Below are 25811 nucleotides of genomic sequence, written 5' to 3' on the forward strand. Positions count from 1 at the left end.
ATATACTGCAATGCCCACATTTGAAATTGCCTATTGGTAATAGGCTCTCATGGCATATTGGGAAGAGCAACACATTTTGCATGAATCAAACCCCTTTAAATCCTCCATCAGGTTTTACCGGAGGTTCATTGACCTTTATTTTTTGTTTGAAGGGAATGACCAGGTGGAAGCTTTTTGCTTCAAAAGACCAGGTGGAAGCTTTTTGCTTCAAAAGACTTTGATATTTCTTGGTTATACCCTGTGTTTAGAAATTACATTGAAATGAGGTACAGCAATGCGCATTTAGTGTGATTCAATTGTATTTATTGGTTCTTTCCCTCCCGTGAGGATTCTCTGTTTGTTGCTACTTGTATACGGGAGGTGCCTGTGGTTGTTGTTGCTAGCACAGGTTCTGACATCATTTCCTGTGGAAACAGCAGCAATGGCATCCTCTACACGTCCGCCAGACCTCAGCATCGCGTAGTGTTGAGTTCCCACACAGGAGACCAGGTCCAGGCTATCTAGCCCATTTATCCTAAGACTACTCAAAAGGCAAGAGATAGATATTTAGTTTTGTTCAATTTAAGATGGAAGGAGCATGGCTTGGGATCAGTCCTCAGCCTCACCAGTTAAAGGATATAGAGTGATTTGAAAGACCTATGCCTGAGACCCAGGCAAGCCACTGCCAGAGTAGACAGTACAGAGCTGGACAGCCCCATATTCTGATTCAATATATGGTAGCTTTGTGTGTTACCCACCAGGGGACAGAAATCAAGGAATCGTGCAAAACCCTTGGAGAATGCAAAAAGTTCAGGTCCTATCTCATGCCAAGCATATGTCATGTCAACACGTTTAAGGTAAGTACTTGGGGTGTGGCCTGCTTAAATCCATTTCTATAACATACATCACTATGATCTGCATAATTTGGCAGAAGGTGGCTTGTCATTTCTCCCCCTCTTCATGTCATGGGCATAGCATGGACCTACATGGTAATGGATTGACTGCATCTCTTATTAACACCTTTAAGACTAAGCAACTTTATTGAAGCATAAGCTTTCAAGAACCACAGTTCTCTTCCTCAGATGCATCTGAGGAAGAGAACTGTGGTTCTTGAAAGCTTATGCTTCAATAAAGTTGCTTAGTCTTAAAGGTGTTACCGGACTTTTTACTATTTTGCAACTACAGACTAACACAGCTAACTTCTCTGGATCTATCTCCTATTAAGACAATCAGTAAAAAAGAGAGATCAGCACTACGTTGACCTCTGCAAACTTCACCTGTAGAATGCATCTATGGGTTTCTCTCCTGTCACCATCCTTTTTAAGGTAGAGAAGTATATAAACAGCTAAATCAGAACTATGTTACCATGCCTGACTGGCCAAGATCTGGGGTTGGAGAAGGTGGGAAGTTATAAAGAGGATGGACAATTGATGGTATAATTTTGGCTGCAACAAATATCACTAGCAAGGAAAGATTTGCTTGCGATGGGTACAAATCCGGTTTGGTGCTGCACTCCTGTGCTCCCTTTCCTCCAGCCCCCTCCCGGAGAACACAACGGAAGGTTTCCTAGTTTCAAAAGGCTTTGCTCAAACTCTAGTTGGCTGTAACATCTGTATGCAGAAGCTTAGACAAACTGGAGTTTGCTTCTTCCTCACCATCTTGGACTCCCAGCCAGGATTCTACTGTGGCTTACCAACCAAAGGGAACAATTTCCCATTTGTCCAGGTACCCACATTCAGATGTCATGGCAACCTGGAATACAATGCAAGGCATCGGAGCGATCACACTCCATGCATCAGGGGAGAAGGAAGTGCACAAGCACATCAACACAAACCGGATGTGTTCTCTTTGGGAACAAGATATCTGTATTCATGATATCTGGATGCAGCCTTTATATGAAAAAGCCAGCAGCCTCCACCTTCAAAGGACAAAACAAGATTCTTGGCCACTTCTAGGCTCATGCCATCACAGTCTGTAACTCACATCACTCCACATCAAACATGCTCTAGGACAGGGACAGGCAATCTTTTCGGTTCTAGTGCCAACCCTGCCCCCCTCAAATACCTACCTTTGAAGGCACTGGTGCATTGGCAAACAAAATGGCCAGGGGTGGGGAGACAAAAGGAGTCCCTGGCCAGACACACAGGGAGCCAAGCAGAGTCCCAGTGGCACTGCCATCACTTCGTGAGCCTGGTCCCTTGGAGGAAGAACCGGCCTGGCATGCCAAGCAAAATGCCTCCGTTATGCCATTACTTAGCATAAACGTGCCCATTCCAGAACAGATCCAAATCATCTCTCTCTACATTTTAATGCCAGCTTTGCAAGGAGGGGAAAAAACGCATGCAGAACTTAAGATAAATTAAAGACAACACAGCACAGAGTCGGTCTATTCATTTAAGATCAGAGCATGCCCGGCAACGGAGAAAACACCGTGTAGCTGATCTGCGAAGGAGGCTTGGAGAAAAAGAGAATCTGGGCTGTGCGCAAGCAGACTGAGGCTGGAGCAGAATGTTCTCTGGATCTCGTCCAGCACCCTCATTCTGCAGCCGAGTGACTTCGCAGCAGACGTACCGTGGACGCAAGCATGGATCCTCCAAACCAGACGGCATAGCGCTGCATGTGGTGACTTACCACTTGCACTTCCACAGGTCGGGGCTGAAAAGCAAGCACAGCCTCTGCTTCAATACATCAAACACAGCACAAGAGCATCACTCCGGTGGTCCGTCTCAAGCACAGCCTCTCTGGTCTGAGAAGGGCTTGCGGTCCAGCCCCACATCTCAAAAGATTGCTCTGAGGGGAAGGAAAGGGGACCCTCAATATCGAGCTGTGCAAACGGACCGGCTGATGTTCCTGTGGGCTGATTCCTCAGCCGCCCACTCTTCTCAGCACAGACGGCTCCCGTCCCTCGTTCCGGCTACAACACCCTCTGCTCTGAGTCCCGTATCTGCTGCAAGGCCCTAGAGCTTCAAATTGCTTCTGCCTCGCCTCCAGAGGAAGGACATGATCACAGATACCACACACATTCCAAAGTCCCCCCAATGACCCATTTTCTGCTGCTAGGATCTGCCTCCAGTGGCATTCTGCAGAGACCCCCAAAGAAATACATTTTTTTTAACAAAAACTGCAGCAATGTCATCAGGACTCCAGAGGAATCCATCAGGGGAGCAGAGACATCCCTGCTCTCGTCCCCTCCCCCCTTTGCCTCCCTGAAATTTTAACCGCACTCATTCAGGTTGCTCAAGAAGCAAGGCATAACTCGCTCACTCTCTCTTTGCTGTGGCAAACGCTGCCAGGTATGCTCCGCAAGTGCTCTGAAAGTTGGAATTTCCTTGAACTGGGAGAAATCAGACAAGAGGATGCAAAAGCGCATCTCCTCGTTCCCTTGTATATTTGTGGAGGCCACAAAACCATTTTGCCTTGCCAAGTTGCTCAGCCCCAGGTTGTGGCTTGAATCAATGCTTTTCCCGCACCAGTAAAAACATCACCTGCTTCACAAGCTTCATTAACAGTGACACACACACTCGCCTGGTTCACTGACAGCTTTTTAATAGGCAGTAAAACTCGTTTACCTTTATCCGACCGCCGCTGAGCTCTTCACTGGCTTTCAGTCGAGCATCCACGACTCTCTTCAAGTCTCTTTGCAGCCGGCGTCCAAAATCCCTGAACATAGTGGACCCTCCTGAAAGAACCACGTTCTACAGGGCAAAGAAAGAACACTTTTTTCTCTCTCTTGAACTTTTACAACCCAGAAGCTGCATGGAGCCCATGACTAATTCAAATCTATAGGAATGTTCTACCGGAAAGCCTTGTCTTGAGAATAACAGTTAGACAGAAATGAGATAAATGAGTCGCATTGCACTTGGATGAGTGTCAAATTGGGTCAAGCCCTTGGCCTGCGCTGTTGGCAGATGAGATAGCCGGTTTGCTGCCATCGTACATGAGCTCACTGCATGCTTAAAACCAATTTGCTGTCTTTAAACCGTCCCTTAGGTATCAGAGCTACATGCCCACACTTTCATTCAAGACTCTCGAACATTGCAAGGCAGTTCAAAGAAAAGGGCTACAGCCCAAAGGGGCTTAGAGAACACAGAGAAAGTTATGCTTCACCACTGCACCTCCTCGACAATACAAAGCACTTCTTAAAACTAAACAACTGGGACCTTTGCCTCTGCAAAAATGCGAAGAGCATCTCAGCTGTGCCCACGGTTTCCTTGAGCTGTGTGCACTCAATTCTTTCGGACAGCTGCTTCTGTTGGTGCTAAATTCCACCCAGCCAACGTCTCCTGAAAGGCAGATTGCTGTTTCACAAGTCAAAATATCTTCTTTGCTCTCTTACTGGAACTGCAGTGAATTCAAATCTGCTTTTGATGAGGAAACCGCAAAATGCTCAGGGGCGGGAGTGCGGCTCACTCAAATGCATCCAGTTTGGATGTGTCATAGCGAAGGAAACAGCAATGCTATGATTAATCTCGGAACTTTTGGCCATCACAGTGCCGAGGAAGAGTGGGTGGTGACCTTGGAGAAACCACACCATGCTTAGCACCGTTCCTTCAGTAGCTTCCGTAAGGGTTGCTCTTTGCCTTGCTGTTTGCTCCTTAGAGGAATTTGGGCAAATTATTATTCCTAAAGCCCAAGCGACTGCATGGGGGCCTCATCTGACAACTAACCACGGCCGTTTCCACACTACTCACCTCTGTGCTTGGACAGGGCCATCTACCTATCGTGTGGGTTTCTAAAATATCCCCTTCTCAACTGGCTTAAAACTTTTGAAGGTATTTTGTTATCCAAAACATCTCCTGTTTTGCACAACTGGAAGCACCGACTTAGGTCCAGCGAGCCCTTTAAATAATGAACCGTGGTGCCTTGGTTATAAACAACTTTTGTTGGCAGCGCCGTTGTTCTTGGCAAGCTTGGCTTGTTCTCAGCCTCTTCTGCTGGAAGAAGGTGTCAAAGACCCCTGGGCAGAGTGGCAGGAGAAAAGCCATTAACTCTGGTGAGCATGGACTGCTGCCTGCATGCTGCTAAAGCAGCAACGAGCCCAGATGGAGGTCCTGAACAGCAGCGGCTCTTTATCATCCCACCAATCACCCTTAGCAGCCGATTATTTACCACCAACCTCCAAGGAAAAAATCTATCAATCTTCTTCACATGCTGCAAAATTCTCTCTCCTTCCTTTCATTGCTTTCCACTAATTTTTTACCACCTGCCCCTAAGGCCAGACTGTGTGTGCTGCTGTAGTTTATGAATGCATAAGCAGCCATCAATAGCAATTCCTAAATAAGTTATGATTGAATAGTCGGGAAAGAAGACAGTGCCCCCCCCACCACCAACAGGGTGAGAGAATGCAGTGGGGGCCACCAGGCAAAAAAAAATGGGGATAGGAACGACAATGCCCCCAGGGCAAAAAAATGGGGATAGGAACGACAGGGGTGAAGAGCAAAAAATATACCAAATTATATAGGCAAAAAAAAAGGACAGAAAACCAACAGTGCCCACACTAGTCAAAAAAAATGAGGATAAAGACGACTGGGGAGGGGGAGCCAAAAATGAAGACACCCCTCCAAAAAATGGAGCTGATCAGGACTTGACTCAATCCCTTGCAATTGATGGTTTAAAGCTGGAGTGAATCTTCGGAGGACGGCACTCCCAGATACAGATAGTCCTGACTTCCAGGACTTTCTTTCGTGGCCAGCGACGCTGAAAGGAGCAACATCTATTAGCTGTGCCTAAGAGGACACTGGCTGCTGTTTAGAGGAAGCATAACAAAAAAATAATGCAGCCTTTGAAGGAAGACCCAAGTCATTTAATCCCAGCTGGGAAAGATTAAGGATGAGGAACCGAAGGACGTATAGAACAATAAAAGCAAGTTCCCAGCTATGGACTGCGCTGTGGGAGTCCTAGGCACTGCTGTTAGCATTTAACATAGCTAACATACCCCCAAAATGCTTTAAAAGAAAGATGCTCGCAGGGGAGGAGCAGAACTCTTCATTACTACCAAACCACTAACAATAAATTTCTTCAGCATCCACAGGGCAGATGACGCACTCATTCCTTTCTGGTTTTTTCCCTCAGGGCTGCCACCCATTTTATTCTTCCCTATCTTAAGACACAAAAATACCCAAAGAAGTACATTTTTAAGTGTCCCTAGCTAGATAAATCTGACGGCCTCCTCTTCAGGCAGAGCATACTTAATTTATGAAACTCAGTGCAATGAGCTTTGCTAATTTAGGCCACTGAATTTTTTTTAAAAAGGATCCAATAAATCTGTGGAGGGCAAGTCAATCAAAAGACATTGACCCTGAAAGTCCAATGGAATCTCCATGGACAGAGGCATTGAATACCACACTAGCTCATTACTTGAAGGTGTTAAAATTTAAAAAGAATTAAATTCGCTCATATCCACGAAGACAACACCAACTGTCATGAACCAGAAAATACCTAAGTTCCATTTTTAGAATCTAAAAATGAGACATGGAGCAGTCTAGTACCGCACACAACTTTTATTAACAAGCAGGGTACCCGCACGGACTTGCCGGGAAGGGGAAATCTCACTTTCCCTTCCTTCACTATTTCCTCTTTCCCTTCCCTGGAAGCCCCCACAGCCTCTCCCCTTTCCCTGCTTCCTCCTCTCCTTCCTACCCACCAGCCAATCAGGGACCTTCACTGTGCAAATCAGGTGCTCTGAGTCACAGCTCTTCCTCCAAACAGTGATTGTCACTATTCATACCTTAACACCCTCCCACATGAACCTACCTAGTCACCTATATCACATTCAGGCATCCGTCACCTGAGGTGTGGCAGGTTGCGAAAAAAGACTGGGACTTTTGATAGTGGTGCCTGGCTTTACAGCACCCTCCCAAGGAAGGTAAGCTTGGCTTATTTTGCACCAAGTGAAAAAGTTGCTTTGGAATAACTGAGAATTGAGCCACAGCTTACAATCCTGCTGGTTACCAGTTCTGCTGTTGGGATGTCTTTGTGCGGGTGTTATAGTATTTTGCTTTTCTTACTCACCACAGGTGAAAGCTGCCTTTACAAATTCTGGGGTTCTCCATCCATTACAGCTTCAACTTAGCAAAACTAGGGAACGGTCTCTGCACTATTCTTGATTAGATTTTAATTTCACCTTGATTATATTTCACCCTGTGCTTTCCGCCATGCACCGGCCCTAGACACCATTGTTCGTTTGATTTCTTCCATACCTCCTCGATAAAGTCTGCCTAGGGAAGAGCCACCACGTTGCATCTGATGAAGGGGGAATCTAGTCCACTGAAACTTACGCAGGAATAACATTCTGATATTCTTTCAGATGCCCACAAACCTACAACACATGTTGGGTTTTAGGGGCCTGTTGTTTGGTGGATAAAAAAATGAATTAATGTGGGTCCCCGCAGGCCTTCCAAAGCTCAGCAAACTGGACACCAATCCTCTGCCTCTCCCTTCTACCTGCCCTCCCAACTTTTGGGACCTTTTTGGGCTGGTTGTGGCAGCTGCCAGGACCTGAAACTCAACACCCAAATGGGCTGCCGGGGGTCACCTGATGATGCAATAAGTAAAAGGTGGATCTTGGAGTGGGCGAAGCAGGCAGATAAGCCCACCAAAAATTTTAACTGAGTAATGCCATGGAAAACACAGCTATATCCTTATAGTACTGTATTTAATATATAAATATAAATAAATACACAGTAAAACCTTTACCTGGCATTCACAGGGAAGGTGGTTCCCAGTTAATCGAACGTATTGGATACGCAAACTTATCACCCTGGTTCTCATCCACAGGAAACGGCAGCCAACAAATTTCAACCCCCGTGAGATCATCATGGAGACAGTCCCCACACCTTCCCCTTTCCTCCAAGCCCTTCTTAGGCAGCAGGCAGGTAAGTAGGCCAGCTGCCCACGAGCCCCCTGAGAGTTGGCCCTCAAAGCTCAAGGCAAGCTGAAAGAGCAAGAGGTACCTGAGGACAACGTGAGCTGGGAGCGCCAGGTGTCTGAAGCCCAGCAATAGCCAGAGACATCAAGGGGGCTCACTAGAGAGGTGGAATTGGGGTGCACACAGACCTGAAAACGCAGGGATACTGCAGCTGAGAGGAAGGAGCTTGCCCCTTGGGGTGATGCCAGTTACCTGAGCTGTCTGGATAATCAAGTGCTGCCTAATGAAGTTTTTACTGTAGTTTTAAGTCAGCTGGAAATGGGCAGGTCAAACCAACGATGATTCTTTAGGCTGCTCTCACACATGCTGAATAGCGCACTCCAGCAATTGCTTGCAAGTGGATTTTCCCATTTCATCCAGTAAAATCCAGTTACGAAGTGCACTGAAAGTGCATTATTCAGCATGAGTGAAACAAACTAGTTGTGTTTATTATTTAATTTTAAAAAGGGCACGTCCCAGCTTTTTCAGATAGACTCATAAGGGGCTTACGACAAAGCAATTTTAAGGCAGAAACTATAATATACAAATGCCACAACAGACAAGCTGACCATACAGAAAAACTAGTAATCATAACCAAGATCCAGCATAACACCCAGAGCCAGTTTGGTGTCGTGGTTAAGAGCAGCAGGACTCTAATCTGGAGAGCTGGGTTTGATTCCCCACTCCTCCACTTGAAGCCAGCTGGGTGACTCTGGGTCAGTCACAGCTCTCTCGGAGCTCTCTCAGCCCCATCCACCTCACAGGGTGATTGCTGTGGGGATAATAACGCATTTTGTAAACCGCTCTGAGTGGGTATTAAGTTGTCCAGAAGGGCGGTATCTAAATCAAATGTATTTAGACAATGCCACTATCAAACCACCCCAAATATATCTGCGCTGATCCTGGAATAGGCACACAGGCGTACTTGTCAGCTGAAAAGCAGGGCAACTCTTTAAACTTGATGTGTGTGTATGTAGACTCCACTATGAACAAAGGGCCATCAGCAAAGAAAAAGAACTTCAGGCTGGAACATACACAGCAAAAGACTGCAGGCTGGAGCAGCACAAGAGCTGCTTTCTTTCCAGGGGGAAAAATGCCCCGTGGGATGGAAATGGAAGGGGGACCGGGAGAGATCTCTCCTCCTTCAGCCAGCAGACAAGGGTACCGCCCTGTATTTTTTACATGCTGTTGTCATTTGAATCTTTATTTTTAATAAGTCACTTATTGGCATGAAGGAATTCATCAGAGGACCCCAGCACTAGTCACGAGAGATGTACTTCCATTTGTGGAAGAATCACACTTGTAAACAGAGATGCAAAATTCCACCCCCTCCCCCCCAAAACCCCTGTTGGAACCAAAATATATGTAATACTTATCTTCCTATCAAGCCCACACTTATTTTACCGCTTTAACAACATAAGGGCCGATTCCAGATGGCCAGAAATTGCGGTTTTTCTGCGGAAATAATAGCTTACTGGCCACACGTTCACTTTCGTCTCCATCCGCTTTGTCTCGCAGCGTGCCGTGCCGTCCCGCTTCCGGATGTTTGCATGGCCAACTGAGGTACCCGGGATTGGTTGTTTCCTCCCCGTCACAGTTGATGACGGGGGCCTTCATTGGTTCACATTTCGGTTTTTTTTAAAAAAAAATTTACGTGTTTTGCGCAAATGCACAAATGCGCAGGTATGCGAATATGCAGCGTCGACGTTTGTGCGCTTTTGTGCATTTGTGCACATTTGCGCAGTTTGATGTGTGCAAACATGCGACTGCGCAAATGGCGCCCGGTTTTTAAAAGAAATTAAGGGAATATTGTTGCCGGCCGGCCGGCAAAGAAAGGAGGGAAAGGGGAGGGCCTCTCCACGGCGACGAAGCGTCCAGAAGTGTGCAAACCCACCATACCGCGTTCACACCGTCCGCTTATATAGCGCAACCGAGCGCCATGGACCGCAGGTAAGCCGGGACGGGAAATTGCGGGTTTTTATGAGTGAGGTCGCTGAAAAAGCGAAAGCACTCGCTTTATTTGTGCCCGTCTGGAATCGGCCAAGATGTATCATTTATAACTTAGTTAACATATAAAACTGTACTTAGCCTATTTATGGAATTTAAATGCATAAAAGCCTACAATTAGAGTATAGTAAGACTATCAATTATATTATTTTAAAATAGATTTTGTATTTGTCCATAGACTGTGCTGATCTTTGATCATAATAAATGGAAACTGGAAACAAGTATTCTACAAGCAAGTTTGCAACGGTGCCCAGTACTTGAGAGAGCGCTGCCAACTGCTCCGCCGTATGCTACCTTAGCGTGTGTAGGTTAATTTTTGCTTTCTGATAGGCAGCAAAAAATCAAAGTTGAAATTGTGTAGTAAGGAAGTGTCGTATTTGGACAAAAACAATCTTATATAGTCACAACAGGACAAGCAGCCTATTTGGATAATGAGTTAGCTTTATAACACTGAAAACACTGTACTCCTCTATAATGTATCATCAAACATATTATAGCAAATTAATCGCTGCCAAAATTATTCACATTTAAACAATAAGTATATCCTTGCGAATACACTGCGTGTCTACAGTACACACAGGAACCATCTAATGGTCTTGACTGTTTTACATAAAAATATTTGCACGACACATTTTGAATGAACAAAACCTTTTCCTAGAAAGCAATTTTTGCTCATATCAAAAGAGCAAGTATTTCAGAAGGGTCTTTTTCAGTGCTCCAAAAAAATTTCCCAATTCTTCCATTGGAAAAATTGAAGAACAGTCCTTCAAGATTTGTTAGAGGCTGCTGAAAACTGAGGCAGAACCATCAATACATTTTGCAATTCCATTTTCTGCGTTGCTTGACAATATCATGCCTGATAGTTTCTGAACTGTTTCTAATATTTGTAATCCAAGTCCTGTTACCTTGTTTATTAGATCCCTCGTGCTGTTTGACTGCATTGTTTTACCCAGTGTAATCCGCCTTGAGTCTCAGTGAGAAAGGCAGAGACTATAAATAACCAAACAAATATACATAAGCATTGGTTTTCAAACCACCCTCCTGTTCTAGGCAGACCTATCCCAAAACTGTTTCTGCAGAACAGGTGGAAACTGCTGGCACCTTTATGAATTTGTATCACAACTGAATGTACCAAAATCACTTCCCTTCCCACACATGCCAACAATACCTTATATAAGGGACGTCGGACATCAATAGGACAGTTCTGTATAACTTCATCAACGACATCAGAAATGGAATCCATAAAGTCTGCATTGGCAAACTGAAAAGAAAAGGAGGCAGCCACACACAAGTTAAGTGCAACAAACAATACAAGGGAAACAAACAAAACAGGGAAAAACTCAGAGGATTATCTGTGCTACTTTATTGCGATAGTCTATGAACAGTGCAATCCTATGCAGAGATACTCCAGTCTCTCTGTACACAAGACATCTTACATGAGAGCACTCAAGTGTAGGGAGACACAATGTTAGCCGGGGAACACAGTTTAAAAAGACAGCTGTACAGAGATGGGTCCTCAGAGGGTTTGTTAATTTCATCTTTGCCTCCAGGAAGACTCTGTCAGTTTCACCTCCCCTTGGGGAGGCAAAGATGAAATTAACAAACCCTCTGAGGAGCTCTCTCTTCCAGCTCTGTGTAGAGAGGTGAAATTGACTGCCTTCAAACTCTGTCTTTTAAAACTACGCTTCCCAGCTAACATTGTGTCTCCCTACACTTGAGCATCCTCGTGTAAGATGTCTCGTGTAGAGAGACTCTAAGTTCACTGATCCCACTGGGTGCAGACGGCAGAAGCTCTGCATAGAGTTACACGGTAAAAGTCCTGGGGAACCCTGAGGACCCAACAAGATAAGCTTTTATTGCAGCACGAGCTTCATCAGATGGAATCACAAGCTAAGAATGTTTCACTGACTGTGTTTGGTCTTTGAAATGTAGGCACAACCACAGTCATCATGCACACAGCTAGCACAGCCGCAGCTGATCAGTGTTAGGAATCTGGATATGTTCAAGCACCACAGTACTTACCTGTAGCAGGTGCAATTCAAGTGGTGCAAGGAAGAGCATTTCCCAAGAAGTTCACATATCACCAAGTGCATCACAAAATCAATATCAGAGTCAGCCTGCAACAGGCTGAACAACTTCAATTCTACAATGTCCCAAAGGCAAACCTGACAGTTTTAGGTTTGGCTAACAGCTCTGTGCATAATGCAATTCTAATAGCGCTTGCTATGGTTTAACCACAAGGTGGTGCTCTCCCACTAGAAGTGGCACTACTGTTCACTTCAAAATAATACTATTGTTATTGTCATTAGTAGCAGCCATTTCTCTTACCTCTGGATGAAAGAAGATTTCTGGACCAAGGAATCGTTCATAGCCCACATCTATAACAAATTTATTTCTGTTGATTGCATTGATGCCTGTGTATTGCTTGATCCACTTATGTGGATCCAAATCATACTTGGAGAATTCTTTTACTATGTCAGGGCAAATGTAACAATACTTTTCCTGTGAATACATACAAGGGAAAACAATAAAAACACACTGTTATTTTAATGATTTAAAAGGACAGACCCTCCCTGGCTGGTCCTACAACATCATTGGAGGACAGATGCCAAAAGGAAAGCTTTAGAAGGCAATTATTGTGTTGCAACCTGACCCTGTGCAAGTTTACTCAGAAATCACACAGAATGCAATGCCTTACTCCAAAGTAAGCATGGTTAGGATTGCAGAACCAGACCCATCACTGTGAGAAGAGAGATAAGAAGACTCACAAACATCTGGAACAAAATCTCTTACCTACTTCATGGTTATGGGAAGAAAAAACTGAGCAAAGGTGAGCAAGACACATTCTGCACATGTTAATAAGTGCTCTTCTCTTCAACACACTTGAAAGTCAAGAAGGGAAATACAATCCTACACCGGTAGGGAAACTCCTACATTCAGCTTTGGGGCAAGTCCAGAGATCAAACCACAAAGAGCCTGGGTTCGCGCCAAATAAATAGGGCTTTTGAAACGAAACGAGTAGAGAGCTGTTTTCGCTCTTAGGGACAACTCATTCAAGTAAATATTGAGCCCATGCCAAAAGTTGCAATCAGCCTCAAGGGACATCTTCTCGTGGGCGGCAAATCCTATGACTGTAGCAGCTAGGAAAAGTCTGTGTGAGCAGAGGGGACTTATTTAGGTGCGTCACTGAAGCCAACGGTCTCACCAGTGGCTGGCCAAAAAAAGGCAGGGCTGGCTGACCTCGCCCCATAGGTCAGTGAAAACCTATTCTCGCCTCCGAAAAGAGTCCAGTAGCACCTTTAAGACTAACCAACTTTACTGTAGCATAAGCTTTTGAGAATCACAGTTCTCTTCCTCAGATGCGCATCTGTAAAGTTGGTTAGTCTTAAAGGTGCTACTGGAGTCTTTTCGATTTTGCTACTACAGACTAACACAGCTAACTCCTCTGGATCTATTCTCTCCTCCGTATCATAAAATGCATATTCAACTGCCAAGGGACAAGAAAAACTCAGCAAAGCACTTTGTTGAGATACTATAGCACATATCAGAACTACTGTTTTTGAATAAGATGATGCATCCATCAAGGGCTTTTGCATCAATTCCTTAAACCACTGCTGCTTAGGCATGACAGTCTGCTGTAATAAGCTATCTAGGCTGGTCTTAATCAAAGATCTGGGTTGGATTCAGACCACATTTCCCACTAATGGGTCAGAGTAATCTCTGCCAACTCCTGTAGACCCCCAATTTGACTCTCATGCTGTTCTTGACAGTCCCCCGTCCCCCACAAGCAGCACTGGGGGGGGGGGTTAAGTGGGCTGAACAGGAGGGGACAGGTAGGAACATTGTGTTCTGCTGACAAAAAATGCTTTGTGTGAGCGGAAAATTTAATCCGAACCCAACCCCGTTCCTTTTGGATTTTGCTTTGACCACCGTAGCTACTTTTTTGTGGCCACGTTCGGCAATTTTTAGTTACGCTTTCATTTCGTATTACTGGACAGAAAGGGGATAAAATATTCCACACAGTGGCAGGAAGAGATCCTGTCCTCTCCAGAGCCCCCAAAGACCAGCGGTCATTGCTTCCAAGTGACTACAGCTTACTGGCAGGAGGCAGCCACCGCAAGAAAACTGCTTCGGGATGACGTGACATGAGTGCAAGGAGGAAAGTAAAACGCAGCTACGGCCAAGTTCTTGTATTTAAAAGGGTTAATGGAGAACTGTGAAGAGTCAGATGAATTTCACAAATATTTTTTTTACCTTTATGGCCTTGGCAGTTTCCAGTGATTGTTCGGGTGGGATTCCCACCTCCCTCTCCCTTAACAGCTGCTGAATGAAATACGTGATATCTCGACCCGCAACAGGGATATGCTTGATGCAACTGCCAATCACATAGCCTTCTGCCTGCAGAAAAGGAAGGGGGGGAGGGGGGAGTTAAATTGTTTATGTGCAAAGAATCAGCCGGGCCTGTTCGCCATTTCATGTAGAACAATACTAATACCAGTTGAAAAGAGCAAGAGCCCAGTAGCACCTATAAGGCTAACAAAATTTGTGGTAGGGTAGGAGCTATCGTGAATCACAGCTCACTTCTTCAGATACAGGTAGAATGTGAGTCCATCTGTCCTTTTATCTTGGAGAGTGGGGTGATTTCAGATGCCGAATGACAATAGCAGGTAAATGACAAAAGGCGGTGAACGGTAACAGCAGGTGTGATTGGATAGGGTGGTGTATGCAGAGAAGTAGTGGGTGTGGAGAAATCAGCATTGGTAATGAGACAGGAAGCTTATGTCACCATTCAGTCCAGGGGGATGCATTGTCTTCAGCTTCATTATCAGTTGCAGTTCAGCAGTCTCTCTAATCTCCCTTTGAAATTCCTCTGCAGGAGAACTGCTACTTTTGGGGTCAGCAACTGAATGTCCTGGAAGGTTAAAATGTTCCTCCACTGGATTTTGAGCTGAGACTCACGAAAGCTCATACCCTACCACCAATTTTGTTTTTAGAGGTGCTACTGGACTCTTGCTCTTTTCTACTGCTACAGACGGACGAACCCCCATCTTAATACTAATAACAGTAACAGCAGCATTTACAAGGCACGATGTGAAGACCAATTCAAAAAACCCTTGAATACACAGAACTAATGAGTCCGAACTTGGCCTTAGACAGCATCGGAATGTAGTTCTGAATAATAGTTTTCACAGTTCTTTATGCAGGACAATAGTTACATGTTACTTTAAAAGGCCAACAAAATTTTCTCACTTGAAAGTAAGAAGATAAGATGAGCACTGCTGGATCAAACCAGTGATGTCTCAAACAGTGGCTAACCAGTTACTCTGGAGGGCCAATAACAGGCCATGGCCTGTCCCTGATGTTGCCTCCTGGCAGTGGCATTCACAGGTTGGACTGTCTCTGAATATGGAGATTCCCATTTGTAGTAACTAAGGCTAATAGCCACTAATGGGTTGTGAACCTGTCAAACCGCCTTTTAGTCCCCTTTTAAAGCTGTCTATGCCTGCGGCCTTCTCTACATCCTCTGGCAGCCAATTCTACATTTTAATCACTCGTTGCATAAAGAAATATTTATTTTTGTCAGTTCTGAATCTACTGACCATCAGCTTCATTGGATGCCCTCAAATTCTAATATTTTGGAAGAGGGAGAAAAAGTTCTCTGTCCACTCTCTCCATCCCGTGCCTAACTTTATAAACTTCTGTCATGTTCCCCCTTAGTCATCTATTTTCTAAACTGAAAAATGCCAGGCTCTTCAGCCTTTCCTCATAGGAAACGTCATCCAACCCCCAATTGTCTTGGTTGCTGCCCTCTTCTGCCCTTTTTCCAGCTCTGCAATGTTCTTTTTGAGATACAGTGACCAGAACTGCACGCAGTGTTCCAAATGAGGCACACAGTATTCTAAATGTATTCCAATGACTGAAGTAGTCCAAACAATTGTTTTTTGTGTTACAAATTTCAAAATATTTTTATCTTCTTGGATTTTGCACACGCGCATGCATGCACGCACGAGCACACACACACAACATAATTGCCTTTTCTACATTTCGTTACTGAATTGTAAGAGTTATTCTTGACTGCCGTTTCTGCAGCTCCCTCCTCCTTACAAGACACACATTCATAAAATAAGCTGGTACTTCGCAGATGTGGTAAGCAGAGATCATAATGCTGAACTTGCAAGGATGCTGACCATACAGAACTACTTACCAATGGAATCACATGAGTCACACCATCCCCGCTGTCAATGACGGTCCCTGTTAAGGTCCGCTCTCCAACCTGCCGTGAAGTCCAAGACGCAGCTAATGCTAACACCGCCTGAGCAGAAACCCAAAAACACATATGACAACCAGAGCATTTATAGACTTTTACTAGTGTGACAATCTGGTGTTATCCCCATTGGCGATAGAGGGGGATGAGGCTGGGAAATAACTGCCCGACTAAGAGTCTCTCTACATGAGATGCCTTGGTGCATGTTCATCAAGTATGGGGAGACACAATGTTAGCTGGGAAGCGTAGTTTAAAAAGATAGAGCCGGCAGAGATGACTCCTCAGAGAGTTTGTTAATTTCATCTTCTCCTCCCCGAAGGCTCTGTCAATTTCATCTCTCCAGTCTAAAACTGTGTGGGATCACAACCAGAGGACAGCAAGGAATAGAAATAGACTGGAGCTTTAAGCACTTGACATGAGCTACCATAACTTACATTTTAAAATTGCTCATCTACTGTTTAAAGATATTATGCCTAGTTTGAAACCATGATATTGGCTGCTGATAGGGTCCCAGGCTGAAGGTGCTGTTCTTTAAAGCTTTTTCTGGCCCAGAGACCTTCATATCTGAAAAGCCATTTCTTCCTATATGATCTCATGTACCAACTTCATTCCTCCCAGCAGTTTCAACTTACGGTGGCCTGGCCTTCCTGGTGATGGCCCCAGCCCATTGGAACAAGGGGCTAATGGAGGTGAGAAAGACACCCCCCCTCTACTGCCCAAGAGAGAGAGAGAGAGAGAGAGAGAGAGAGAGAGAGAGAGAGAGAGAGAGAGTATAAAGGGCCATCAAACCACATGACTTATGGCAACCCCTGGTGGGGCTTTTTGAGGCAAGTGAGAAGCAGAGGTGGTTGGCCAGTGCCTTCCTCTGCAGAGTCTTCCTTGGTGGTCACCCATCCAAGTACCGACCCTGCTTAGCTCCCGCGATCTGACGAGATCGGGCTATACCATGCCGCCTTCCCTCCCGCTGTCCTTTAGTAAAGCATACAAAACAACACTTATTTCAAAGGGCTTTTCTGATGGTTTCTTTGCTCTGGATTGATACGAGTTGCTGTTTTAAGTAGCGTTTATGGTGTTGATGTTGTTTCCTATGTTTGGTACCGTTTTGGCCTTGAGCCCAGCAGGGAAAAGAGGGTTATTAACCTTTTAATACCTAACAAATACACAAACAAGTTGCCCTGTGCATACAGTAGATACAGAGGCAAACAGGGATCAGATATACTCAGCGTCATTACCAAACAGAGCACATGAACAGAGGAACCAGGAAGGCGGCCTTAGGGCTAGCCCCCTTCAGAATAAGCCGTTCCCCTCACACAAGCTCTAGATTTCTGAGACATGTACATAAAAGCCCGTATCTCCCTCTATTAAGATTATTTCAGAAGAACAGATATACCAATTTTTTTTTACCTGCACAGCAATGTAAAGTCCTGGTATATTAAAAGATTCAAACATGATTTCAGCAAGGTATTCTCGGTTTTCTGGTGTGTTCAAGGGTGGCTCGGTCTGTTTACAAAAGACATTATTAAAAAATATAGAGAACATATTTTAGTAAGTTTGCTTTCCGTTAAGTCCACAAAAGCTCTTGCAATCCTCAAAAGCAGCACCAAGTAGGAACAACAGAGAATGTATCCACCCGACTGGTGAATTTGGACCTGAAGTTCCCCTTAAAATAGTTCTTAGATTATCCTAAAATACCACATATTGTTAACTGAAGAAGAACGTGCTGCTGAGCTGCAACCAACTCATGATGATCCATCCACAGGGCATCCCAGACAAGAGATAAGCAGGCGTGGTTTGCCACTGCCTTCCGGCACAGCCACCCCAACCTTCCTCGGTGGTCTCCCACTCACATACCGACAGCGGCTAATCCTGTTCAGCCCTAGTTCTGACAAATCCGAGCTAAGCTGGGCTATTTAGGCTGCCATTATCAACTGAAGACTGTATTCACGTATGGACTGTGGATCTTATTTGTTTGTTTTATATTTGACAAGAGGGGGAACACAGGAGGAAGGGCAAACCACCAGTTCCCACTTGAATCCAGCTGTGCTCTCCTACGACTGTTCCAGTTTTCCTCCCTCCAGTTCTACTTTGCTCCACTTTCCATCCTCTTTCAGGGGCCATTTAGGGCTGATACAGCAAACCATATGACATCTAAATGCTTGGGGTGGGAGTGCATCTACCACATCACTCTTAACATTCTTGGATAATTTTTTAAAATAACAACAACCGTGTGCTTATATACTGCTCTTCTGGACAGATTGGTGCTCCATTTAGAGCAGTGGACAAAGTTAGTGTTGTTGTTATCCTCACAATTCAGCTGGGGAGCTGGGCCTGTGAGGAGTGGCTGACCCAAGGCTATCTGCCGAGCTCATGGCAGTAGTGGGATTTGAACCAGCAGAGTACTGACGCACATCCCAACCACTTAACCACTCTGAGAAAGGCAGAGTAATAATAATAATAATAATAACTGCACTTATGTACTGCTCTTCTAGACAGATTAGTGCCCTACTCAGAGCAGTGAACAAAGTGTTGTTATCCTCACAATACAGCTGGGGAGCTGGGCCTGTGAAGAGTGGCTGACCCAAGGCCACCGGCTGAGCTCATGACGGTAGTGGGAGTCCAACCTTCAGAGTGTTGATTTGCAGCCCAGCTAACATAACCACTTTGCTACAGCAGCTCTCTAACCATTGCTTCTAAATTATGATTTTCTACAAAGCTATGAGTCCTCCCAGATTTTCAGAACCCCAAATTGCAGTTGTGGCTGGCCCTGTCGTGTGGATTTTTTGATCTGCACAAAGCTTGCCATTGACTACTGGACCTATATAATCCCCTGATTTGGATAGCTTCAAAATCTAACAGAAGCCTGTTATAAAAGGCCTACAAGGCTCTGAAGTTAGAATGTTACTAGGCACAGCAAGACCCTATTATCGGCATTATCAAAGTCAACTTTGGTCAAGGATACTGCTTGCTATAAAGAGGTTCTTTAGGAGCCCTTCCCAAAGTTATTGTTAAGGAAGAAACTAGAAGACTCTCCTTAGGTCACAGCACAGGTCAAAGGAATATTTGGGAAATAACCACATGAAACGGGACTCCTCCCTACTGCTTCAGCAAGTTAAAGGCTTGAAGATTTTTCTGCTACAATCTCAAGGTAACATGTAGAGATGTTGGTTACTGGAAAACTATTGTTCAGGCTTTTTGGTCAGGCATATTCTTTATTAGAGAGTTGTTATTGAGAATTATTATTCTCCGAACCAAGGGTTTTGTGTAAGCACATATACAGAGTTTTAATATGTATCCTGAAAGCCAACTCGTGTATTCAAAACCAGGACATAAACTGGTGCCAGAAGCACAGATAATCTATTACCCCACAATATATTGCTTTGAGTAAAGCCAACTAAGCTTTATTTGAACCAGCAAGAGTCTCTGTTAGCATATTTATCTGTGTACATATTCTAGGCAAAGTATCCTGTGGCCATTAGCCAGCCTGAGACTGTGGGAATGTGCCTGCCTTCATTTCTGACACCCTCTCTGCCAACAGTCCCGAGAAGATTTGCCAATAATTAGCAATGGAAGGAACTACCACAATGTAATCCCTTGCAAAAATAATTAACTTCAAGGGAGTGTTGAATATTTGAATTCAAGGTAAATGCTGCCTTCCTCCAGATCATACAAGCTGCTAGCTAACTGAACTTTATTTTTGGTAGATGCTTGTTGAATTTCTTTAAGTATCCTGTACTTGCTTAGAGGGAAATCAGCAGCAAGCTTTGGGGAGGGGGGGGCGGGTACATGATCAAGTGTTGAAGAATGAACTGTGTAAAACATATTAGGGCAAAAACAGGAGATATCAGTGGAATCCTACTATATAAAAGGCTAAGCGTATTCAAGACAACTCACTTCCTATGCTGGTGTGCCACCAGAGGGCGCTGCTGTGGAGGAAAGCCCAGATGAGGCAGCCAGACCTCCAGAGAGTGTGCCACGGTGGGAAACTCGGGCTGGGATCAGGCACAGAGCAGGCGGCAATGCCTGCCCCCCGCCATCACCCAGCTGGGATCAGAAGTGGAGCAAGTGGCAATGCCTGCCCCCCTTCACCCAGCTGGGATCAGAAGTGGAGCAAGTGGCAATGCCTGCCCCCCCTTCACCCAGCTGGGATCAGAAGTGGAGCAAGTGGCAATGCCTGCCCCCCCTTCACCCAGCTGGGATCAGGAGTGGAGTAGGTGGCAATGCCTGCCCCCCCCTTCACTCAGCAAGGATCAGGTGCAGAGGAGGTGGCCGTGCCTCCCCCCCACCCCCGCTTTCATCTGGCCAGGATCAGTGACAGAGGAGGAGGGAATGCCCGCCTGCCCACCCTCCCCTTTCTAGAGCTCATTGTGTTTTTCCGCACAACAGGCTTTGTTGCTAGTTATACCATACGAGACAAACACAGGACTGAGGAGGGTACTGAAGGCAAAGAGATTAATCCTTCCTTCACCTGTAACTGCTCCCCTCCAGGCTGTTTTACCTTGTTTTTCCCCCCCAGTTGGGGGATACAGACCAACTAAACGAAATAGCCTCCAGTGAGACACTTGAAGTGGCAAACTGGCAGGTGAAGGTCAGGGAAACGACTTGTTGATTCTTGCCTGCAAATCCCACCCCACCCCCCTTATTTTCAAGTCCAACTAACATGGGTTTGGGAGCTTGCATTTCCCAAGGCTTAACTTCTGGTTCTGCTTTCATAAGCAAGAGATTCCTGTTCCTAGGTTGGACAATTGGCTGATCATGCAACCCACCTTTGCTTTTATGGCGTATCACTCCTAGACAGGTTTTCATTGGAGGTCCTTGCTGTCGGACTGGACTTTCTTTTTTTAAAAAACTGTAATCCAGCTTGAGTCCCAATGAGTAAGATGGGGTATAAATGAATGGTGGTGGCAAGTGCCCTCAAGTCACAGCTGAATTATGGCACCCTCTGGTGGGGTTTTCATGGCAAGAGACTAACAGAGGTGGTTTCCCATGGCCTGCCTCTGCAACCCTGGTCTTCGTTGGAGGTCTCCCATCCAATTAGTAACCAAGGCCAACCCTGCTTAGCTTCTGAGATCTGACGAGATCAGGGTCACCTGGGCTACCCAGGTCAAGGCAAAATTAATACAAAAAATAAAATATTAAACACAGAACAACAGTACAATCCTATATAGTTATTCCAGCCTAAGCCCACTGAGCTCAGTAGGCTTAGACTGGCGTAACTCTGAATAGGATTGTACTGTAATTGGTCCCATTTGTAATTTGGAACTTTGGTCCACTTCCATTGGATTCTTCTTAGGAAATATTTGACGAGCCACACAAAATGTCAGCTCCATCATTCTCAGAGCAAGCTAAATAAAAGTTAGACGGCCTTGTTGATATGTACCATTTATAGAAAAAAAATCTGGTTACAAAAACCTTTTAGGATAATAAATTACATTAACATCATAACATAGCAGTCAACCCTGAAGCCAATTTATTATAAAAATGGAGCGGGGGAGGGATGAAATGCAGCCATTTACAAGGCAAAGCTAATATGGCACCTCGTTACTGAAAATACTTGTTTAAAAAAAAATTTTAAAACATAGTCTATATGTTGTCATCTTATATGAATGTAAAAAAAAAAATCTTGATAGCAATTTTAAGTAAAATGTCTTCCTTTAATGCAATAGCACTATGCAGTAAAAAGCTTCCGCAGAAGGCAATGCATAATTGCACACATAGCTGCTAAAACCCAACATATTGCAAAGTGACATTTTGCTCCATTTTGCTGTAATGCCGTCCTTTGCTTAAGTAAAAATCAGCCAATTATTTCAAGCAGCAGCTGTAATCTAATCAAGCCACCCGACGCTCTTTCTCTAAAAAAATAATAATAATAAAGAGTACTCAGACCTGGAAGCCTGCTAAAGAAATTCACTGGAATATTGCTTTCACGTAATTTTATAAAATTGATCCTCCAGCAATAAAAACGGATGAAAAAGCTGAATAGATGGAAAGCCTTCTGAGGGCCTCTACATCCGTGAGGTCTTTAGACATATAGCTAAGATACCTGAAGCGTACAGCTGAAAATACAAAGCAGATGCGGCATACCGGACCAGCCGATTCACGGACAGAGCTTGGTGTCCACCAAGCCATGTCTGAAAGGCCCTGAAACCACACACATAATGTAACATGCCTTTTGCCTGTTCGCCTTACCATTAAGAAGTAGTGATCCTCTGGTTCAGCTCGAAGATATTTAAAAATAACCTGCTCCATGAATTTTTCCATAAGATCCCAGTCTTCCACAATACCATGCCGAATAGGCCACTGAAGCAAAAGTGAACAAACAAATATTTATATAATAAAAATTAAGGAGCTCACGGGGCGGCGGGTGGGGGGGGAGATCAGCCAACCAGACTGTTTCCAGGATCTCTACACTCTCATGGCCAGGGCTTTTTTCTGGGAAAAGAGGTGGTGGAACTCAGTGGGTTGCACGCGGAGAAAATGGTCACATGGCTGGTGGCCCCGCCCCCTGATCTCCAGACAGAGGGGAGTTGAGATTGCCCTCCGTGCTGCCAAGCGGCACGGAGGGCAATCTCAACTCCCCTCTGTCTGGAGATCAGGGGGTGGGGCCACCGGCCATGTGACCATTTTCAAGAGGTTCCGTAACTCCATTCCACCAGCTGAAAAAAAGCCCTGCTCATGGCTAATTTCTCCTCTCCACCTCCCCAGTTTTCCAGTTATGCTCCAAGAGCACAGGATGTTTAGAGCAGTTGGCTGTCAAACATCCTGTGCTCCTGGAGCATAACCAGTCTTAATCAGATTGAGGCCTTTTTTCCTTTTCATTAATTTACAAAATCTTATTTTTTGCAGCCCTCTGTGGTTCCTTAAGTAGGCAAGAAGCCCTGCGAGTGGCCTGGTTTTGCCGTTTTCCTTGTCCACACAGGGACCAGCCCGTTTACTGTTTGATCGAATGCTGAGCATGCATCTATGCTACTGCAAATTCTAGCAGCTACCCTGCAAGGGGATTCCGTCCTGCGCAAAAAGCTCGTCAAGAACAGGGACTGCCCCACAACCTTCAGCAGAAGAGAATATTTCATGCACAACCCTGAAACGAGTTTAAATGCATGTCAAGTTCTGCACATGTGTCGGAACTCAATAAAGCTTTGCAACACAGTCCATGTAACGTGCAGTATTATTACTCAATTTAAATGCATGTGAGCAACCCTCGAGGATCACGGCACTTATTATGGACCAAATGAGAGTCCGCTGCAACGTTCAGGGGATTCTGGGGGATGTTTCTGCCTACTTTAGCAATACAGGATGTGCAGTCCCTATAAATAGCAGCAAGCAAGAATATGGCTGTGAAACACAGCAACAGAACAAGCATCAGGGACCAAAGGAAGGTGAGGGGCTATGGTTAAGTGGCACGTGTAGAAGGTCCCAGGTTCAATCCCCGGTAGCTCCAGTTAAAAAGGATCAGGCAGTAGGTTTTGTGAAAGACCTCCAACTCAGACCCTGCACAGTTGCTGCCAATCAGACTAGACAACATTAACCTTGATGGACCCACGATCCGACTCATTTTAAGGCAGATTCAGATATTCAAAGCAAAAACCTGACACCAACTAGCATTCACCTGCTCATGGGTCAGCCGTTATAAATTTCAACGCAGAATGCCTTGAGAATGTTGCATTTAAACTCGGTGTCATCAACACCTATGATTTGAAAAAGTAAGGGAGAACACAGAGGAGCTGGCAGCCTTGATTCCAACAGTGGGCAAGACCACAGAAGGAGGTAAGGAAGGAGAGAGGAAGGACAACAGTGGATGAGTATGCACAAATGCAGTTGTGTAGTCTCAGGCATCAATACAGATGTGCGTAAAGGTTACAGAACATGGTTTTCTGAGCAGGAAATAGAACAGAAATGGCACCACACGCTTTTTCTGGGAGGGAGTACTAGACACGGGGAAAGGCTGGAACTCTTCAAAGGACGCAGGAGGCTTTTTAAGCAATGCTGCCATCCTATGCATCCCTTAACTTGATTTGGCCAACCTAGTCATGTGGATCCATGTCACAGTGACCTCGTGGTTAGACTGCTGCAATTCACTCTATATGGGCCTTCCCTTGAAGTCAATTCAGAAACTCCAGCTGGTACAGAATACTACAGTTCAGTTGCCATCAGAAACGGGGCAGAGTATGCATTCTCATTCTGCTGTTACTCCACTGGCTCCCCGTTGGCCAATTCAAGGTTATCACAGGTGATGAATACAAAGCCCTTTGTGGGGTTCAGCCCACTGATTTCAAGCCCAATGATTCCAATGAGAGGGAGTGTGATATAGTAATCAAAGCACAAGGAGACCCAGGTTCAAAACCCCACTCTGCCATGTCTCGTCTTAGTCTGGGAGTGTGTGACCGGCACATCGCAAAGGGTTGTTGTGAGGAAGGAAGAACCATGTATGCTGCTATGAGCTTCTTGGGGGATAAAAATGTAATAAATAAATGAGCTTACACCAGAGTAACTCTGCACAGGAGTGTGCCGTCAGTGTGTTCCCACTTTGAAATGACAACATCTTGTCTTTTCAATCCGTGAAATGATGCCGGATAATTAAAATAAAGTTACACTTGTTTTTGCTAAGCTGCAATACGCTCAACGGAAAGTCTATTTTTTGAAATCGGGAAGATCTGTGTCTCCCTGTATTATTTCAGATTCAGAAGCATTTCCCTGTTCCCAGCTGAGCCTTACCTTCGTAGCATAGGTAGGTTTATCTACAGCTTCATCTCCAATGAAAAAGTCTAGATCATCCACTCCCTGAGTCACCCTCCGCTGTGCTTGATCACCAACTTTTGCCGATTCTCTTATTGCAATGCCTAAATTAAAGAGTTTAAACGTAAATGAACGAGAACCACACAGACCTTCCAAACCACAGCCATTAACATCACTTTATTTACTGTAAAATTCCAGCCTGTTCAAATACAGATCTCCCTCCACAGCCAGGTGGCATCGGCAATTCAGTATTTAAATTGACCGGAAGACTCCCACGGGATTATTCAAGTTGTATCCATGGTGTCAGGTAAAGAGGAAGTCACTTGTTTGCTACGGCAGATCCCTGGCAGCTACACAATGAAGATGGGAAGGAAACAGAACTTGTCATAGCAACCAGAAACTGATTTAATGAGGTCTGGTGCTGGCAAGAAGGAAAGCAAGCTTCCCCCCAAGCTATACACTAGCCAAGGACAAGTGCAGCAAATACCATTTCCCAGAAAAAGACACACAAACACACAGCGCTCCGTCAATGCCAAGTTGGAGAGCTGGGAAGCAAAACTATTCTCTTTTCATCAAGGAGCATGTATTTTAAAAGGCCGAGCAACATTTACTTACATGATGGGATAATGAATTGTGGTTCTGTATTCCCCGCATAGCCAAGCTTTGTATACCTAAAAGAAGAAAGTTACAGGTTTTCAAATGTCGAGCTTGGCAAGGGCATAAATAAAAAGTGCTGCATTTTACACAAACCTGCTGCTTATTGCACTCTAAAACGGTGATCATTTAGGTCAGCATCAACAGATGTGCAACACTAGGACATGAAACGGGCAGGCAGCTGATCAGGAAGTGAATCTCAAGATGAAAGGGGAAACCCTTCCGGAAGTATCGTAAAAATTACCAATGCTAAATAATTTTTATATA

At 44.9% G+C, this 25811-nt stretch overlaps 1 protein-coding gene across 5 annotated transcripts in view; it reads right to left on the reverse strand.

Annotated features, from left to right (window-relative positions):
* ACTR3B (actin related protein 3B) overlaps positions 1–25811 on the reverse strand; it is a 39354-nt gene that overhangs the window by 2324 nt on the left and 11219 nt on the right. For 3 of the 5 annotated variants that reach the window (XM_054991446.1, XM_054991450.1, XM_054991447.1), the window contains exons 2-11: positions 25506–25561; positions 24870–24994; positions 22344–22454; positions 17562–17657; positions 16098–16205; positions 14147–14290; positions 12221–12394; positions 11061–11153; positions 3549–3674; positions 2551–2634 (exon numbers count right to left, since the gene is read on the reverse strand). In XM_054991446.1, coding sequence (XP_054847421.1) covers positions 2551–2634; positions 3549–3674; positions 11061–11153; positions 12221–12394; positions 14147–14290; positions 16098–16205; positions 17562–17657; positions 22344–22454; positions 24870–24994; positions 25506–25561 — 1117 coding nt within the window. The other 2 variants (XM_054991448.1, XM_054991449.1) reach the window with 2 other exon arrangements.

The sequence above is a fragment of the Eublepharis macularius genome, chromosome 11, assembly GCF_028583425.1.
Source record: "Eublepharis macularius isolate TG4126 chromosome 11, MPM_Emac_v1.0, whole genome shotgun sequence".
Taxonomy (NCBI): Eukaryota; Metazoa; Chordata; class Lepidosauria; order Squamata; family Eublepharidae; genus Eublepharis; species Eublepharis macularius.